Below are 19,998 nucleotides of genomic sequence, written 5' to 3'. Positions count from 1 at the left end.
CCTCCTGATTAACTGCTAATAGACTTTTTCTAGTCATTAAACACTCCTGCCTTCTGCATACAATAGCAGCCTCTGTCTTGCAGTCTGCTTCTGCCATTGCAGTAAATCTGGTTATGTTGTTTCTTCACTAACAGCAGTAGCTTAGTGAACTCTTGCCCTGCAGTGTCATTCAGTACCTGTAACTGCTGTTTTTATGTGCTGAGTAGAGACTTTTGAGGGAAAGAATGAATGTTTATTGAGTTAATGCCGATTGCTTTGCAAGAATAATCTGCAGCCTTTTGTCTTTCAAACCTCAGATTAATTCCAGCTCTAATATAAATGGAAGTTAAATTATAAGTCTTAAATTTAATTTAGCCATTAGGGCATTTCGTAATCCAAGGGATGGCCTACAAGCAGCTATGCCGGGCACTTACAGGAGCCCTTATTCCAAGGAGATTCTGGCCTGGAAATAGCCAGCTCTAAAATGCCCTCTCGTTTAAGTAGAAGCTCAATCCAATCCTGTATTGAGTAGGAAAACCCCCAGAGCAATCTGGATAAGGCAGCAAAGTCAGTGCCCCGATTAAATTTGCTGGTGTGATAGCAGAAATCTAAATGGGGTTCGAGTGTGTGTACTATAGAGGTTACAGTGGTGCACGAAAGCGTGGAGACTGTGTTGCACACACAGTGCTGTGTTAACACTGAGGAATCATTTCCAATGCCTCTTAAACAATGCTTTTTGGTTTTTTTCTCCTTAGATCAATGTTCGAGTTGTTACTATGGATGCAGAGCTGGAATTTGCCATCCAGCCGAACACTACGGGCAAACAGCTGTTTGACCAGGTCAGTGAAGGGTTGGTATGGGCTCTTGTTTAAGCTTCGAGTACATTTCAGACTATAGTGTTTTCTTAAGACTGGATTCCAAACCTACCTTTCTGTCTTCTCTCCACCTCCTAATCCAAGGACCACAGTCTGAACTAAGATCTCTAAATTCCATCACAGTAAAAGAAAAACGCAAAAATCCTTGCAGATATTTTATATTCCAGTGAAACCTGCTTTTCCCAGCAGCGTTGGATGATCAAGTGTCATAAGGGAGCTAAAATGTCTTCACAGCATAGATAGATGGTGTGTAAAAATGTACCTCTTGCTTTCAAATACAGCTTAGGCTCTTATTTCAGCTTTAGAATTTAAGATGTGTTATCCCTGTGCATAAAACTCTTCAGAATCAGGTCTTCAGATGGCTGACAAAGACATAGGCATAGCTGCACCATCCAGAAGCTGGGTTGAAGGTAGCCATTTGCCACAAGTGTTCAAATTTGCCAAACTACTGGAAAGACAGAAGAATTGGGGATCTCTGTGCAGCAACTGTAGCAACATGCCTTCCAAGAAGCTCCTGTGCAGCAGGATGAGGCAGAGACTTGGCAGTCCAGCCTGCCTCAAGGGTTTCCCAGGGAAGTGGAGGACGTGGTAGCCAAGACTCTCCTCCCTTACTGTTATTCTTCCTGCTGCTGCATTAACAATGTACAGATCTGTCTGGAGATGGGCCTACAAAGGTCAGATAAAGACAACTGAAATAAACAGAAGAATCCTTTGTAAAACTTTTTTTCTGGAGTAGCTTGCCCTTGTAAAACCGAAGCAAGGCCTAGATTTCAGCAGAAAAATATTAACTTACTCTTCTGGATTGATTGATTGATTCATTTAAATCTTCTAGCTATTTCTACTGGAAGTCTGAAAACTAAAAATTGATCTGTGTAGATTCCAATTACACATATTAAGCTGTTTGCAAAGTGCTACAGCAATTCCTTTGCGCTTCTCCCCCTGTCCCCTGCTAGTCTTGATAGTAAGGGGTGGCTGAGCTTTAACTCAAGTAGACAGAACTGGCTAAACAATGTCCATTTCTTTTAAGTTTTTGTTGGTACAATTTCTCATTTTAGTGAGTTAGCTAGAACTTGCTAGACTTTATAGCAACTGTGCACTGAGAATCATAGAATCATAGAATGGTAGGGGTTGGAAGGGACCTTTAGAGATCATCCAGTCCAACCCCCCTGCAGAAGCAGGGTCACCTAGATCAGGTCACATAGGAACATGTCCAGGCGGGTCTTGAAGACCTCCAAGGAAGGAAACTCCACAACCCCGCTGGAGAAGTACTTTAAAAAAAAGAAACAAACAAAACCAAACCCCAAGCCAACAAACCAAATCCCACAAAACCCCAAACTTCCAACAAAGAATACATTTTGTGGGTTCTTAAGGGGAGTGAAACCAAATTATTTTGTTCTGCAATAATTACCAAGAACTACAATTGTGTTTAGCATTACATCTAACTTGAATTGCTTTTGATTATTACTGATGTGGAGTGAACGTCAGATATCCTTTGACTAGATATTTGGTGAAGTGCATTTCAAACCTGGATTTTTATGAAACCTGCATTTGTTGTTTTCACTGCTGATCACCCTTGCATCAGAGTAACTGTCTCCCCCAGCCTCTTCCATGGTAACCCAAACCAGAAAACTCAGGTTTCATCTCAGAGTACAAAAATCCAAATTACTAAAAACCAGGTTTTTTAAAAGCAGTTCCTTAGATCAGACAGTGTGAGTATGTCCTATGTTCCTTATGACAAGGATTCCATAAGGACTCTTTCCCCTGTGTATTCACTAATGTTTACATCTGTTAAAAGTCAGTGTCAACTCTCTGTCAGAAGAGAAACTACTTTCTTGATCTTCATCTAAGTAGCACAAAATCCTGAGTTACATGGAAAATAGCAGAATGCTTCAGATCTGAGATAATTCTAGCTTGCTCTCTAAGTAGTCCTGGACTTCTGAAAACTGCTCCTTGCAGCACTTATTGCACTATTGAGATAGACTATGACCTCAGGAAAATTTGCTCCTGGCATCCCGTGGCTTGGGTATAAAGCTTGTGATTGGACATTCTTATCTGCAGTACATACTTTGTTGGGGTGTACCTCTGCATATGAAGAGAAGACTAAGGTGGAAGTAGATGGCACAATCCCAAGGTGAATACTGATTGTTTAGCTGCAATTGTCCTGACACTCTCCCTTCACTTGTGCTGTAAAAGCCCTTTGCTAGGCCCTTATCTCCGATGGAGTTTACACTCAGATAAAGCCTATGGACCCAACAGGTTCTCGAAGGTATGGGGAGGGGCACAACTTGAACTGCAGAACCACTGTGTGAGGAAAAGGGCATGGAAGAAGCAAGCTGTAAAAATGACCAGATGATTTCTTGGCCTAAATGTCACCTGGAATAGCTACTCTGGGAACACTCTAGTGCTTTAGGCTGTGTTAGCATAACTGTGTTTTGCACGTAAGGTGGATTATAGCTCCCTTAATATAGACAGGGGAAAATAGTGGAAGCCTGTGAATGTTGAGTCCAGCTCCACTCAAGCCAGAACTGTGTGGGGTTTACGCCACGATGGTGTGAGGTGTCCTGAGAAGCAATGCAGTGGGTTGTGCAGCTGGCTGGAGTACCTCCCACGCACTTGGGTGGAAAAGAAATTGGAATGAAGAAAAGCATGGCAATGGCAGTTTCTGGGAGTGAATGCATTGCTGCCTGGAACGAGCAGGCTTCAGACTTGCAGGATGGGGAGTGATGTCTCCCATTTTGCATATAATGCCTTGGTTCCTAGTTCTTCCTCATTTTGCTATGGAGGAAGTTTACAAACAGGCTAAACCATGTCTTTTGTTATTTGTATTGGGATTCAAGTGGCCAAACTATGAAATTTAGCTTGATGCTCTCTCCTCCTTTACCTTTAGGTTTTGAGAAGAACTTGAAGATTCATAACTTTTGCAAGCTTCCTAAGGTGACATATAGAAAAAGTGTACTTCTTCAGTTGTTAGAGACACTCAGAGATAATGACCTGATAACTGCTTGATTTATACAACTCCTTATTTTAACAAAGTTGCAACACTTTTTTTTTGTGTGTGTGCAACAGGAAGTATTACTCTGAACAAACCTCTAGCTCTTCTGCTAGATTGAGTAAAGGTCAGTTCTAACCCGTCTAAAAATACATCTAGCGGTCAGAAAACTTTTCTGTGGTGAAAGAAGCCACTCTGGGGGAGGAGGGAAAAGGAGTTTTAGTCCAGGAAAGGCTGAAGTATTTTCAGTCTCCAGTTCTTTTTAAAACATTGAGGGATGTTGGGTTTTGTTTGGTTGGTTTGAGGAAGGTTTTTGTTGTTTTATTTTGTGTGGCATTTTTAATATAAACCCTAGTTATACCTAGTAACTTACAGCTTAGCCTACTGAATAAAGCCAACAGTGGTTAGCTATGAAGCTGTCTCACTTCTACTCAACTAGTAGGCACTGACCTCCTTATCCTTCAAAATGATATTTGCTTAGTGACATTTTTCATACTACTATGCAATTTTCTTGGTCTGATTATATCACAAAACTTTATAGATTGTGATTCAATGGTGCCACACAAACAGTAATTCTCAGAGTGTTAATCAGAATGGTGCATTTTTCTCTGTCTTGCTCACCAACCCCAGGAAGCTCTGGCTTCCAGGTTGAGACTACTGGCTTTCAGCTCACCAGCAAAGAGATTTAAGGGAAACTGCAGCAAAAAAAATATGAAGCATCCTAAAAGAATTGTGTCTCTCAAGCCTGCTCTCCATCTAGAGTGTCTCCAGTAGTATTATAAATGGGCAGGGTGAAACAGCTCCTTGGTTGAGATCATAGACTTGTTGAAGCACATATAACTATACTGTTTTAAGTTTGTCAGAGAGGCTACTCTGTAAGGATGTGATCCAGATATGTATGTAGTGGATCTTTCCAGGTTTTGACTCTGTCTAGAACGTGGCTTTACTGGTAGAGGAACTGGCAGCAAACTACTGGGCTGTAAGAACAAGTTGTCAAGGGTAGGAGGGAGGAGGTCAAGTACTTGTTAGACGATCTCCTCCACTGAGGAAAATGAAATGTGTCCAAACAGGACTATTTTCACTCATAAGGGTACCATCCAGTCAACAGATGCTGTTTCCAGATCTTTCATCTAGTTAGTATTTACCATGTATGGAATTAAACTTGTCCTAATGTTGGGCTGTGAGTGTATTTTGTCCTTCAAATCCAACTTTTGTGGGAGTTTAAAAAAAAAGGAGTACTCTTGGCTGAGAATACTTGCAGCTTGGTTTATTTCTCAAAAATGCACAGGCAGCTCGCTGCAGTAGCTGTGTGAAGCATCTCTCAGTGGCTTCCTCCAGACAAAACAGTCTTTGGTGGCTGGTGAGATTACTTAAGGTGTTAGTACTATTAACTAGTTGTACCTAGTACTAAACTGTTACAGACCAACTCACCATAAGCTTCGATGACAGACATAGCTTGTCTGCTTCACCAAGTACAGTTTTGAGAAGGGCTGGTAGAAACAAGCAAGCAGAAGCCCCACCTGCTGCCAGTGTATCAGTCTAGTAGTTGATGGCCTTGCTGAGTTTCTCCAGTTTTCTCACAACTGTCTTCTCTTAGGAACTGGGTGAGACAAGATCTTAACCATTGCTGTCATCTGCTACAGCAGCTATATATCTTTGTCTACAAGTTGAAGAGATGCCAGATGAGTAGGTTTAGATTGTTGCCTTACTTGCAGGTGATGCAGGACTTGAGGGGATGCCTGGACCTCAAGTGAAGTGTAACCTACAATAACTTTTGGTTTTTGCCCTCTCTGTTGCAGGTGGTCAAAACCATAGGTTTGCGAGAAGTGTGGTACTTCGGTCTTCAGTATGTGGACAACAAAGGATTCCAGACTTGGCTGAAGCTTGATAAAAAGGTAACAGACCTTGGGCTGCTTGTTGAACAAAGGTTAAAGCTTACATAATTCCTGGTGTATCACTGGCTGCAACTTTATGAACCTTGCACTTGTTTTTGATTGTTCCTTAATTCTCATGAAATGAGGTTGTTTTTAGAGAGAACTTTTCACCTGTGTGGGATCTGTTTGGGTCAGTTGTGACATGGTCAACATTTACCCTTTCTCTGACAATCATAGAAAGCTTGATGCCACTTGTCAAATGTGCAGTAGCAGCAGCTTGATAATCACCCTTTGTTAGGTAGAAGCAACTATTCTTGCTGTGATTGGAGGAACTTCTTGGCTGGTGACTTTTAGTCTGCTTGTGCAGGATCGTTTATTGCCCTAATCAGAAAGATCACTTCAAGGCTGGCCATCTGTAATAGAGTGCTGTCAGCTCTCATGTGCTCTTGTTTGTGGACTTGCAGCTCCTATGAGGGTATGAACTGTTGTTCTTGATGGGGCAGCCAGTGATACACCCATTTAATGTCAGGGGCTGTTGTCTGTCAAACACATACAATACTGGGTGGGTTTGTCATCTGATGCACCATGGTGAATCATTCTACAGTGACCAAGGTTTGTTGTGCAAACAGAATTTTACTGGTTTCATTAAGAAACATAATCATAGAATCATAGAATGGTAGGGTTGGAAGGGACCTTTAGAGATCGTCTAGTCCAACCCCCCTGCAGAAGCAGGTTCACTTAGACCAGGTCACGCAGAGATCTCCCCTTCTGTTCTCATACCAGTAAGCAGCCAGAATTAAGGAATTCCAGCAGAGTTGCCAGTCATTCACTTAAGGCAAATGCCCTAAATCTCTTTTTCTGTGTAAAAGCAATTTCTATTGTTTACAACCCTACTCAGTTGTTGTGTCTTCTCTGTCCTTAGGTTTCTGCTCAAGAAATCAGAAAAGAGAATCCTCTCCAGTTCAAATTCCGTGCCAAGTTCTTCCCAGAGGATGTGTCTGAAGAGCTGATCCAGGACATCACACAGAAGCTCTTTTTCCTGCAAGTGAAGGAAGGGATCCTCAGCGATGAGATCTACTGTCCTCCTGAAACAGCAGTACTTCTTGGCTCCTATGCTGTGCAGGCCAAGTTTGGAGATTACAACAAAGATGTTCACAAGCCTGGATACCTCAATTCAGAGCGTCTGATCCCCCAAAGGTGAAGATACAGTCCCCCATTTTGCTATGGACATGGGGTTTTTTTTTGTTGTGGGGTTTGTTTGGTTTTTTTAAATAGAGAATTTACATTCTAGTTAAAAACAGCAAGTTTCATTGAAAGCATGGGGTGTTTTTATTTGGTTGAACCATATGCACTTAGGGTTTTTCCTTCTTTTATTTCTATCTCATGTGTATGTTTTTGTGTTTTCTCCTTGGGTTGATTGGGGAGACAAAGCTTGCTTTTGAATTCAGCTTTTCTTTCCTAAACATTGCTGCCATGCTGGTAACTGACAGCACGAATGTGTCTCCTTTATGAAGAAAAGAGCAGCATTCAGTCCAGAGGGATTGTGAAGTCTCCTTCCTTGGAGGTCTTCAAGAGCTGCCTGGACATGTTCCTGTGTGACCTGATCTAGGTGACCCTGCTTCTGCAGGGGGGTTGGACTAGATGATCTCTAAAGGTCCCTTCCAACCCCTACCATTTTATGATACAATGTGTCGCCTCTGGAGAAGGCTGGGTGTGTGTCCTTAATCCTAACCTTGTACAGTCCTAAAAATCTTGTCTCTGCAAAACATGTTGTGAGGCTACATAGTCCATCTCCACACAGGATAAGTATGTGCTGCCAGTTAAATGGCATCCGTTTAGACATCCCAAGGATGGTCTGCAGCAGTGTCTAACTCCAGGAATAACACCAACCTTTGCTTTGACCCTCTGGTGTCTACAGCGTGTACATGATTCTTCAGCAGTGTTGTGCTTATGCCTCTCCTGTCTTTAATCCAGAAAGGCTTAGCAGAGTGCTTTGGTTCTGGAGTAGGATCTTCCTCTTGGTTTTATTGGGTGGGGCTGGTTTTTCAGTAAGACAGTAGCAAAGCTCAGCATCAGTGAGTACTGCAGAATATAAAGTCCAATGTCACTAATATCTCTTTCCTTGTATAGGGTGATGGACCAGCATAAACTCTCTAGAGAGCAGTGGGAAGAACGGATCCAGGTGTGGCATGCTGAACACAGTGGCATGCTCAAGTAAGTGTTTTGTATTGGTCCTTAGGCTGGTCACTTTGTTGCTGGTTGATTTCCTTCAGCTTGCAGTTCTACAACATGCTTTTATAATAGACTCTAGGAGCTGTCTGTGGAGGGGAACTCTTGGCGTATATTTCCTAGTCCAGCATTGAATCACATGGTAAAACTCAGCATATTTGCACTACTGCTAGGAACAGTGTCTTGGGTGGCTTCCTGAGGATCCTGGATCTGTGTATCACTGATGACTTTGAGTGGGGAAAAAAAGTGAAAGTGTATGTCTAACCTTGTGTTCGTTGAAGCATGTGCCCTGGCAGATGGGGAAAGTTCAGATACTGTACTTTTTCTACTGACTGTACCTTGAGACAAGGATGAATTTTGCCAGTTTTCTGTCTGGAAATACCAGGGCTTGGTAAATGGGAGTACTCCTATGTGTGTGTGTTCATAGATGTATTACTGTAACTTCTAAAAGTGAACTCCAAATGGTACATGTTCGGTTTTAACTCCTGTTTTATGCGTGGTTTTAGGAAAAGGTACTTGTCTCCTCTGAGGGTTTTGTGCTTTCTGAGATTAGCTTCTCATTTATCTGACTAACAACTACTCTCCTTCCTGTCTCAACCAGAGAGAATGCCATGCTGGAATACCTGAAGATTGCCCAAGACCTGGAAATGTACGGAATCAACTACTTTGAAATCAAGAATAAGAAAGGAACTGACCTCTGGCTGGGAGTTGATGCCTTGGGGCTCAACATCTATGAAAAGGATGATAAGTAAGGCTTTTGTCTTCACGTCTGATCTTTAAGAGCGAGGGTTGGTGTGAGAGACAAGGGACATGTTTCACAGGATCATGGCAGTTGATCATGATCAACTTGCTCATGTTCCAATTTTGGATCAGTGGTTGAAGCTGTGCTAGGAAATGAGCTTTCACACACCACTTATGCTTTCGTGACTTTCTGACCTTTGTAGCCTGACCTACTAATGCTACCTACCATATAAAGAGAGATGTCAGTTGTATAACACCATCTGGCAAATCATGCACAGTTGTAGAGCTGAACCCTTGAACTAAGGAGTTTACCAAAGTTTTGCTTGAGTCAGGCTGCCAGATGTGGCAGCAGTGGATACCATAATGAGAACTTAGGTAGCCCAACATATCTGCAGAGCATTTGGACATCTAAAGCCATTCCTATACTGAAGTTAAAGATAGATGTGTGTGCATCTGCCAGCTTTTGAAAAAGACAGATTAGGGGGTGGACATGAAATCAAAGCTGGATAACACCCAGAACCCAGGGAGGAGGCAACCTGTATAGTTACTGTGAATGAGGAATGAAATGAGATTGCTGAGGTACACATAGCTTTAATCAGCCCTTCTCATAAAGGCAGAGCCATTATTAATTGGATAGTGGGTGGGAAACAATAGACTACATCTATAAATAAACTGAAAAGGAAGGTGAGAACAGCTGTGTGTAAGCCTGCTAGTCACTTCTAATACTCCACAGCTGAAAGATTGAAGGCATTTTTTTAGATGAAGGGTTGCTGTCTAGACTGCCTCTTTTGTTTGGTTCCCCCCTGCCCCCTGTGCTCCAAGTCATGGTTTCACGTCACTAATCTGGAACAGCCTGTCATTGTAATACAGAAGGGAGTTCACCTGTTCTACATCTTTCTCTCCAAAAAGCTTTGAATGCAACCCAAATACTAATTGGAAGTCTCTGGAACTTCTGTTAAGATGGCAGAGAGAAATGTAGTCTTTTCTGTCATGCTAATATGTGCTGTCACCCAGAAAGCAAGGAGTGTCACTTGAAAGAAAAGTAGTTTCGCTCATGTAATACTTGAGTCTTGAATGACTAGTCTTGCTATGTAACCATGGTCACACAAACAGGTTTTTCAAGCTGCAGAGGCAGACAGAGTATAGCCAAAGACTGTAAAGAGCTATCAAGAGCATTTGCAAAACAAATAGGGTGCTGGAATAAACTGCTTGTTTCTGCTGTAACTCTTGCTACTATGTAATTAAGTCTTTTGAACAGATGTGGAGACTAGGAAAATAGTAATGTGTACCTCACCTCTGGTTTGTATGAGTGAAATCTGGGGACTGGGGCAAAGGTGGAAAAGTAAAGATTCTATTGTTGAGGAAGATGAGACCGTGCCATAGGTTTGTGAGCCTCTACACTGCAGCATGTGTCCCACTTCTAAGTGTTTTCAAGTCTTTTCTTTTTTTCCCCTGCATTAAAGAGGAGAATCTGCAGTAGAACCTTTTAATTAAGTGAATTGTTTTAATTGCCCATCATACTCTATTATGTAGGGTTGAAACACTTAAGCTAATATGAAGGCCAGAGTAATTAGTTACTATTAGTCTAATAAAATCCTTTTCTTTACAGTTCTTAGTGTTACATACACACACTGTTGCATAATCTTGCAGTTGAGGTAAAGGTTAGGGAATGGTAAGTTCTGAGGAGGATGCATTTTATTCTTGAAGCCCAATTCTAAATGAAGCAAGGTGTTTTTATGCTTGGGCAAGCATCATGCTTTGTAGTAGCTTTCCTTTTGTGACAATGAGTCAAATCCCTCCAAAATTGACAGCTTTTTTCCTTAACCTATGAGCTCCATAGAAAGAATTCTTACAGTGATTCACCATAGTGATAGACATTTCTGTAAGTGCTAAACATTAAATACCCGCATCTTCAAACCACTTGCTAGAAATGATTGTCAGCACTTCGCTGTCTGTCAGAGACCCATACATTGGAGTGAGTAGATAATAACAATATGACTGCTTGTTGGTGTTGTCATTTATATAAGACACAATTCTTAATCATTAACTGCTATCTCTAGAAAAGAAACCTTCCCCTGATAAGAATAAAAGAATAATTATGTGATATTAAGCATAAAAATGGAAATATTTGACTGGGGAGGAATTAAAGGAACTAAAGATCAAATATACACGTCCTTGTAATATTACAACTTGCTGCAGCACTGGGCAAGTAATGTAAGGGTGAAGTACTGGAATGGCTCAGGAATATTTCATCTCAGGAATAGAATCAGAATCGCTATGGTTGGAAAAGACCTTTAAGATCAAGTCCAACCACTAACATCACATGCCAAGCCTGTTCCTAAACTAAACCATATCCCTCATCTATGTGTCCTTTAAATATCTCCAGGGTTGGTGACCCCACCACCTCCCTGGGCAGCTTGTTCCAATGCTTAATAGCCCTCTAAGTGAAAAACTTTTTCCTAATGTCCAACCTAAACCTCCCCTGGTGCAACTTGAGCCTATTTCTTGGTGCTTTCTATATCATAGAATGGTAGGGGTTGGAAGGGACCTTTAGAGATCATCTAGTCCAGCCTCCTGCAGAAGCAGGTTCATCTAGATCAGGTCGCATAGAAACACGTCCAGGCGGGTCTTGAAGACCTCCAAGGAAGGAGCCTCCACAACCCCTCTGGGCAGCCTGTGCCAGGGCTCCCTCACCTCAACAGGGAAAGAGTTTTTTCTTATATTTAAGTGGAACTTTTTGTGTTCCAGCTTCATCCCATTACCCTTTGTCCTGTTACATCCCATTACCCCTTGTCCTATATACAAGAGTCTGGAGAGATTAAAGCAGAGGGAAATCTCAAATAGTTCATGAAGCTTAAAGATGTAATTTCAAACAAACTACCAGACCTGAACTCCTGAGCAGCAAGGAAGAGCTGGGAGTGTGGGCCTTGCCCTGTGCTTCATAAGGTACTTTCCAACAGGAGAGAGTATGTTGCATGACCAAGTCTAGAGTTGTACTTGGCAGGCTGAAGAGCAGCCCATGTGGAGGAGAAGATCAGTGCTCTTTGTTACTAGCCTTGCCTGCAATCTAGGGGAGGAAAAAAAAAGACAGAGAAATGTGCTTTTATCGATTGTGTTTGTGCCTGCCCAGCACTTCAGAAGTGAAAGAAGCATGGAGGTGTAACTGGGCTGGCTGTTACACAGCAGGGTAGGCTTCTCTGGGGGTGCTAGAAGGTGTGGCAACTGCTGAGTTACTTTGGTTTATGCCTCCCATAATGCACAAGAAGCGCCTGGGAAGCACAGTGTATATACCTAAAATCTACATGCCGTGGATCTTTAGTCTCTGATTGCAAATAAAGTAACTTAAAGCAGGTGTTTGGTAAAGCTGAGTGTGTGACTTCAGTAGATACCATCCCTATTGCATAGCCAAAGGTCGGTAGGTGGCTGACCAAAATGAGAAGGCACTCTAAGGGAAGCGACTGGGCTTCTTTACTACCCCTCGTGGGATTTTGATTCAGCTACTGTCCTCTCTCTGTCGGCAGAGCTGTGTGAAGTGTTTCATCTCACTGTCTGTGTTAGAAGCAATATGGAGGGGGAAAAAAAAGTGTATTGCAGCATCTCTTAAAAATATTTCCCTTGTTTTCCAGACTGACTCCAAAGATTGGGTTTCCCTGGAGTGAAATCAGAAACATCTCTTTCAATGACAAGAAGTTTGTTATAAAGCCTATTGACAAGAAAGCACCAGTAAGTATATCTAGAATGGATTTCTGGATGCTGCATATGAGTGACTGTAGGGTTTCTTCTCAAAATATTCTTTGGCAAGGAGAAAGCTGCAGTTATTCTATGTGCAAAAATGGGCCTTAGTGTTTAGGGTGTATTTACAGCTGTCTTTGTTTTTTCTGGGCAGCATAAACGAAGGGCTTATGGTGGTCTCCAATGTGGAGAAAGACAAGAGTTTGACAACTGCAGTTCTTTGGGGTTTTTTGTTGCAAACTATGTTGCCTAGTACTTAAATCTGAGATTCTTCCCTAGTTCTGTGAGTCTTATGAGTAGCCAGGTTGTACCGAGACTTGTCCTCTCCTCATTTCTTTCAGTGAGTGGAAGCTGGTGGGTAACTTCATGTTTCATTTAAAAGGACAAAACCCCACAAAAATCATTGAAATGCTACTGCAAAACCACATAGATACATATGTGGCTTCCCATCTTAATGCTTACAGCTCCCTACCACACTACTGAAAGAGTAAAGCCATTTAAGAACCATCAGTGTTCATTGGCTTTCTTGAACACCAGGGTAGATGGCAGAGGGATGATATCTGTGGAGAACTGAAATGGTAACTACTTGTGAATGTTGCTTTTCAATACTTACATGTTTTCATAGTTATTTTAGTGGAGAATTAGCAACTTGTTGAGACATAAAGTGGAATAACTGGTATAGGTGGATCTCATTCTGTCAGTCTTGTGCAACTATTGGAATAGTTGAGCAAGACCTCCTCTTCCCCCACCCCAGTGCTTGGCCTCAGTGGCTAAGTACAGCCCTGAAAAATAATAAGCAGTTTGCCTTTGGCAACGGGGGATGGCTTATAAATCTCTTCAACAGAAAAAGATCCTCCCAGTAATTTAAAGGACACTACTGCACAGTGAACTGCAGGCCTTTCCTCCTGATAACCTGGAGTTTTGGGGGAAGAGGAGCCACTTTCTGTGATTGTGTTAGTAAAAGCTAACAGAACTCCACAGAGGCCGACTGCTGGTCATGCTTTCTTCAATAGAAGAACCTCTTGGACATGTTGTAGATGTGACAAAGTAGTAATCTCCTGTTGACAGATCACAGCTTTCAGTCAATTTCCTGAGAGTAAATCTGAGTTTGAAATCTGAGACTTGTGAGAGACCGATACAGAGAAGTGTTAGCATTGAAAACCACCATTATGTTTTCTTCCTCTGAGTCAATTGTCCTTTTCCCTTGAGGTGATGTTACATTTAAAACCACTCCTGAAAGAAGAATTTATCTGGACACTAATTCTGAGCATTCAGGAAGTTGTCTTTTTCTTTTCATATGCTTATGTCTCCTTTTAAAAAAGCCAAGTATTATAACTATAGCAAAATACTCAACCCACCCAAGATGTGGGTTGAAAGCTCTCCTCTAATTTGGAGGATCCTACATGTCAGTGCACACTAATGTAATGGGTAGAGTCCTGGGGCACCTTGCCTAGAATAAGCTTTTTCATTTCTAGGGCTGCCTGCCCACATGCTCCAACATCTTTGTCAGATAATCTTTAATCTGATAAGCTGTGATGCTCCCAGTCGTGTGAGACAGGGGAGGCTGAGATGAGCAAGAGGGAGAATGTGAATGTGTTGTCCCTTACGGCCTTACACAACAAACACAACCACTGTCCATGTAAGTGAAGCTTGCTTCAGGATGTTAATCAATGTGCACAAACTGTTCTTGCAGCTACTTGTGAGAAGCAGGAGGTGGGATGCAAAGCTCACAGGTACAGTGAGCAGGGTTGGGTCTGCCCCACTCAGGCTCTGGCAGGATGCATTGGGGTAGCACTGTGCTAGTGCCTCCTTTGCAGGCACTAAGTGACTTAAGGAAATGCAGCAAAGAAAACAATTATTTGTCAGCATATTCATGTTCATCTTAGTAGTAGTTGGAGAGTTTTTGTTTTGCTTGCAATGTGATGTCTAGTTTTCCCAAAGATAGACGTAACTTGTGCTTCTGAGCTCTGCTGTGGAAAAGTGTAGAGCCTGTGTGCCCCTTCTCAGTTCCACCTCTTGCTGACAGTGAGGCAACAGGGGAGTGATTCTAAGGAATGGGTACTGGTTTAGAGGGGTAATGTGGCAGCTTGCCCACTGCCAGTATCACTGTCCTTGTAGTACTCAGAAAAAGGCACAAAGATACCGAGTTTGTTCACTCTGAGTTGAGACTGTGCTGTAAATGTGTATGATTGTGGACTCAGGAAAAAATCAGGCAGGTCATGAACTTGGCCTTCTGTGTCCTTTTCTTAGCAGATTCACTTCTAGAAGATTTGGTCTGGTGTGTAGGTTTTGCAAAAGCTGGGTTATAACACAGATAATGAGAAATTTGGGGCTGTTTTCTTTTCTGAGCTTAGGAACTTCAGAATATCTTTTGGGAAGGAACAACCCCCTGCACCAGTATAGGCTGGGGATTGACCTGCTGGAGAGCAGCTCTGCAGAGAGCTGGGAATCCAGATTGATAATAAACTAACCACGAGCCAGCAATGTGCCCTCGTGGCTAAGAAGGCCAATGGCATCCTGGGATGCATCAAGAAGAGTGTGGCCAGCAGGTCAAGGGAGGTTCTGCTCCCACTCTACTCTGCCCTGGTGAGGCCTCATCTGGAGTCCTGTGTCCAGTTCTGGGCTCCTCAGCTCTAGAGGGACAGGGAACTGCTGGAGAGAGTCCAGTGCAGGGCCACCAAGATGATCAGGGGACTGGAGCATACGAGGAAAGGCTGTGGGAACTGGGGCTGTTTAGTCTGGAGAAGAGGAGACTGAGGGGGGAGATCTTATTAACATTTACAAATATCTAAAGGGTGGGTATCAGGAGGCTGGGACATCCCTTTTTTCTATAGTAGCTAGCAACAGGACAAGGGGTAATGGGATGAAGCTGGAACATAAAAAGTTCCACTTAAACATAAGAAAAAACTATTTCACTGTGAGGTGAGGGAGCCCTGGCACAGGCTGCCCAGAGGGGTTGTGGAGTCTCCTTCCTTGGAGGTCTTCAAGACCCACCTGGACATGTTCCTGTGTGACCTGATCTAGGTGAACCTGCTTCTGCAGGAGGTTGGACTGGATGATCTCTAAAGGTCCCTTCCAACCCCTACCATTCTATGACTCTATGATCTTTTGTTTTGTCACTGCCTGCAACCCAGTGTTCCAAATAACCTGTATGTTTTGGTGGTTTTTTTTAAAAAAGCCTTCATTTGACACTGTTGTAACAGCCTGGGCCAGCTTAGCTAGGAAATGCCACAGAGAGGAAGGAATGGTATTGGAAAGTGTTTTATCTTTGTCTTAAACACCGCTGGTACCTTGAGGGTTGATTGAAATAGATCAGGAAATTCTACAAATGTGCTTTAGCAGCCTGCAATATGTTGTTAGTTTCATACTTGATCTTTCAGTCACAACACTGTGCAAACTTCAATGATTACTCGGTACTAGATATCTCTGAGTTGCCCAGATGGCTACCTGCCAACCCTGCGACATTTCCAGACTCCACTAAACCACCTCTAAATGGAGATGGTTCATTTTCTCTAGAAGAGAAGCTTGTCAGTTCCACATAGACTTTAAATGGAGACTATAAATCACAATTGGCTTCTGATGATACGAGCAGTGCCCACTGCTATACTGAGATGGCCTGTATATGTCTCGGTTACAGTGAAATTGGGGGCGAGATGATGTGTGTGCAGTGTGTGGGAGAAGAGAAAGCATGCTTGAGAAATTGACTGGGTGGCTCCTCTCCTCTAGGACTTTGTGTTTTATGCCCCTCGCCTGAGGATTAACAAGAGGATCCTGCAGCTCTGCATGGGCAACCACGAACTGTACATGCGGCGCCGGAAGCCTGACACCATTGAGGTGCAGCAGATGAAAGCCCAGGCCCGGGAGGAGAAGCACCAGAAACAACTGGAGAGGTGAGCCTGGGGAGATGGGGTGGCAGAGAGAAATGCCACCAACCTGCCAGGGCTGGGGAGGCAGGTGACGATGAGGGGCAGCGGGCAGGGAGGTGGCTTTTGCTTAGGTGAAGCTGCAGGCAAACGATGTCCATGTGGCCCCAGAGCTCTGGGTTGGAGGAAGACACCTGCTTTGTGCTGCATTTGTAGGCATTACCTTTCTAGTTTGGAACCCTGGCTGTGTAGCACTCTCTCCTTGCTGCAGCCTTGAGAGCTGGAAGGGAACGTGCAAGTAAAGGCACAGCTGGCTCTTGTGTGGCAGTGCACACCTAGAGAGGGCTCCTGGCCCTGGGGTGTTAGGATCTGATTTGTGTGTTTGAACTATGGAATGGATGGTAGGAACAGAGAAACCTTCACAAGAAGCACATGTATACAGTGTGAAGAGAGAAGAGGGGCCTGGGAGGCCTTTTACAGGCAAGGAAAAAGGATTAGCAAATCCACTGGACTTCTACCACTAGCTGCAGGTTGCTTATGGCTTAAGAAATCATGATGTTTTTCTCCTGTATTTGTGTCTTGTTTATCTTCATTCCCTTGCTGCTCTTGTTTTTACACCTCCTTGACTTTTCTTATGACAGAAGTAACAAAGTTAAATCCCTTCTGCTGTGCAGGACACTGTGCTGTTTTTTCTCTCTGCATCTAGTAGTTATTTGGTGTTCTAAAGTTCTGTGGCAGGCAACAAAACTACAAATGTGTTTATGAAATGAGGTATCCAAAACTGAGAAAAAATCCAGAAGTGCTGAAGGAACAGGCAAGGTGTTCCTGGCTCTTGGCTCTTGTTCTATGGCAGTCACTTCCCATGGAGCTGCCTGGAGGGATGCCCAGCCAACTTTCTTGCCCTGCCAACTTTCTTGCTTAGATCTGAAAATGAGCTTCAAGTACACAATCTGTTTCTAACAGGCAACAACTAGAAAATGAGAAGAAGAAGAGGGAAACAATTGAGAGGGAGAAGGAGCAAATGTTGAGGGAGAAGGAGGAGTTGCTGGTGAGGCTACAAGAATATGAAGTGAAGACTCGGAAAGCAGAGAAAGGTAAAGTACTTGTCATGACTGGACCGGACCGTGTGTGGTGTGCTCCATAGAAGGGTTACATGGGTCAATGCCTGCACCCAGCTGAAATCTGGTGACCCTGGGAGCTCTTGGCAAGGCTTAACAGTAACTGTCTGTATGGATAAATACACCCATGTGCACACACTGCTGGTATAATTTAAAGTATGGAAGTAGTATAAAATGTACTTGATTGTATTTGAGAACTGAATGGCACAAACTTTGTTTTCTCCTGTTGTCAATAAGGTTTTGGTAGTACAGCCTCTTCCAGCAGTGAGCAAGAGTTCAGCTCTCAAGTACTTTTTACTTAACTCCAGCAGAGAAAGCCCTTTGTGAGAAAGTCTTTCCAGTGAAGCAAAGGCTTTGATTTTAATGCACCACTGAGCATAGATGGAGATGGCAACATCTGGTCTTTGCAGTAAACTATCAATTAAAGACAGCAGAATCATGTCAGTGCTGCAGACTTCAGTGCAAATGTCTTGCAGAAGATTTAATTACAGTGTGCAGCTCACCATTTTGGAATTCAGCTTCTTGATGTGTTATGCAAAGAATTATTTTGAGGTGTGCAGTGAGGGATATTGCAAGCTGGAGTGAAGTGCTTGTCATGACCCCTGCAGTTACCAAAGAGACTGTCACTAGCCCCTTTGCTTTGAGCAGGCCTGTGGACTAGCCACATTGATCCATCTTTTTCCAGAGCTCTCGGATCAGATCCAAAGAGCCATTCAGCTGGAAGAGGAAAGGAAACGAGCCCAGGAGGAAGCAGAACGTTTGGAAGCTGATCGTTTGGCTGCTTTGCAGGCCAAGGAGGAGCTGGAGAGACAAACTAAGGACCAGATAAAGAGCCAGGAACAGCTGGTAAGACCCAGTTGTTCTGGGGATAAGATATACACTGTCACAGGCTGCCCGGGGAGGGTGTGGAGTCTCCGTCTCTGGAGGTCTTCAAGACCCATCTGGATGTGTTACTGTGTGACCTGATCTAGGCTGACTTGCTTCTGCAGGGGAGTTGGACTGGATGATCTTTAAAGGACCCTTCTAACCCTAACTATTCTGCAATACACAGGCTTGTTACTATGCCCTTTGAGTATGACAAAGCCTTGTTCTCCAGAGAATGACACAGTGCAGTGAATTCCAGGACCATGTGGTAGCATCATTGTGGCACTGGTTTCTATCATGAGCAATCTCCTTTTGTTCTCAGTTTCCTATTCAGTCTCTATTACAGTGCAGTGTAACACTTTGGGTTTTTTCTGAGTCAGCAGTGTTTGTTTTGTTTGGCTTTTTTATTGTTTTGGTTTGTTTTTCTTAGGGTCCTTACCATTCCAGTTTTATCATTTAACAGGCTACAGAGCTTGCAGAGTACACAGCCAAGATTGCACTTCTTGAAGAGGCAAGGAAACGTAAGGAGAGCGAGGTCGAAGAGTGGCAGGTCAGAGTGAGTATCTGCTTTACAAAAAGGCTCCGAAGCTCTACATTTGAGCAGAGCATCCTGTGCTGCTAAGCATCATCTGACTTCTCTAAACCTGTGGAGACACACACCTGTATGTCAGCAGAGAAGGGCAGATTCATGATGAATGTGCAGTGTGTGAGCAAAACACCTTTCTTCCACCGAACCTTCAGTCAAAATTCAAACTGGCAGCCTGTATAAAACCTGAGACTGTGGTTGTCATTCTGGTGCCAGGGAGGGAAAGAGACGTGTTTATAAATGATGGATTTAATCCATGATGTAATGTCCAAAACCACACTCTAGGTGGTACTCACAAGGACTGTCACTGTTGTCAGTGGCTTCTTGGTACATGGGTCGGGCGAGTTTCATCATTTGCTGCACTAAACCCCAAAGTGCCAGCTGCTCCTGGCACCTCTGACAGTGCTGGTTGTGGGGGAGAAGCAGGAGGGGCAGAGCACCGAGGCAGCAAGGAAGCTGAGGGCCTAAGGGTGATGGTATTAAAAACACCAACTTAGGGATCCAAGTTCTTCCGCTGTGGAACCCATTTTACACCCTGCAGCTCTTCCAGTGGAGAACAGGATGAAGAAAACTCTTCCCTAGACCAAAAAGGACTAGTTCCCTCGACCTAGAATTCTTATCCTTAGACCATGTTTTACTGGAAGAAAATTCTTTGTCCATCTCCCATGCACCTTCCACGGTGGGTAACAGCTTCACTAGCAGGAAAACATTGTTCTAAGACTAAGAGCACTGGTGGCTGCAGAGATTCAATTCCCTCTTTCTTTTTGCAGTAGATGGAAAATAAAAACCCAGGGAAAGATGAGCACTGAGGTGTCATTAAGCTGCCTTAAAGCAACAATTGCATTTAAAATCTTTTCTGGTCTTTTCCCAAAGGCCAAGGAAGCCCAGGAGGATCTGGTGAAGACCAAGGAGGAGCTACAGCTGGCTATGACTGCTCCACCGCCGCCCCCGCCGCCTGTCTACGAGCCCGTGAACTACCATGTCTATGACAACCTGCAAGAGGAAGGATCCGAGTACTCCGGCTACAGCGCTGAGTTCTCCAGCGAGGGCATCCGCAACGACCGCAACGAGGAGAAGCGCATCACCGAGGCAGAGAAGAATGAGCGTGTGCAGAGGCAACTGAGGGTAAGATGGGGTTTGGAGAGGGC

General features: G+C 43.5%; 1 protein-coding gene across 2 annotated transcripts in view; it reads left to right on the top strand.

Annotated features, from left to right (window-relative positions):
- EZR (ezrin) overlaps nucleotides 1-19,998 on the top strand; it is a 39,152-nt gene that overhangs the window by 17,349 nt on the left and 1,805 nt on the right. The window contains exons 2-12 of one of the 2 annotated variants that reach the window (XM_061989042.1): nucleotides 735-818; nucleotides 5,643-5,738; nucleotides 6,640-6,914; nucleotides 7,848-7,931; nucleotides 8,548-8,694; nucleotides 12,314-12,410; nucleotides 16,146-16,309; nucleotides 17,246-17,376; nucleotides 18,086-18,246; nucleotides 18,728-18,820; nucleotides 19,724-19,975. In XM_061989042.1, coding sequence (XP_061845026.1) covers nucleotides 735-818; nucleotides 5,643-5,738; nucleotides 6,640-6,914; nucleotides 7,848-7,931; nucleotides 8,548-8,694; nucleotides 12,314-12,410; nucleotides 16,146-16,309; nucleotides 17,246-17,376; nucleotides 18,086-18,246; nucleotides 18,728-18,820; nucleotides 19,724-19,975 — 1,584 coding nt within the window. Of the gene's footprint in view, nucleotides 1-734; nucleotides 819-5,642; nucleotides 5,739-6,639; nucleotides 6,915-7,847; nucleotides 7,932-8,547; nucleotides 8,695-12,313; nucleotides 12,411-16,145; nucleotides 16,310-17,245; nucleotides 17,377-18,085; nucleotides 18,247-18,727; nucleotides 18,821-19,723; nucleotides 19,976-19,998 lie in introns of those variants that run through there. The other variant, XM_061989043.1, reaches the window with a different exon arrangement.

This window comes from Colius striatus, chromosome 2 (genome assembly GCF_028858725.1).
Source record: "Colius striatus isolate bColStr4 chromosome 2, bColStr4.1.hap1, whole genome shotgun sequence".
NCBI classification, from domain to species: Eukaryota; Metazoa; Chordata; class Aves; order Coliiformes; family Coliidae; genus Colius; species Colius striatus.
The sequence above is the reverse complement of the archived record's forward strand: the minus strand, read 5'-3'. Positions and strand labels throughout refer to the sequence as shown.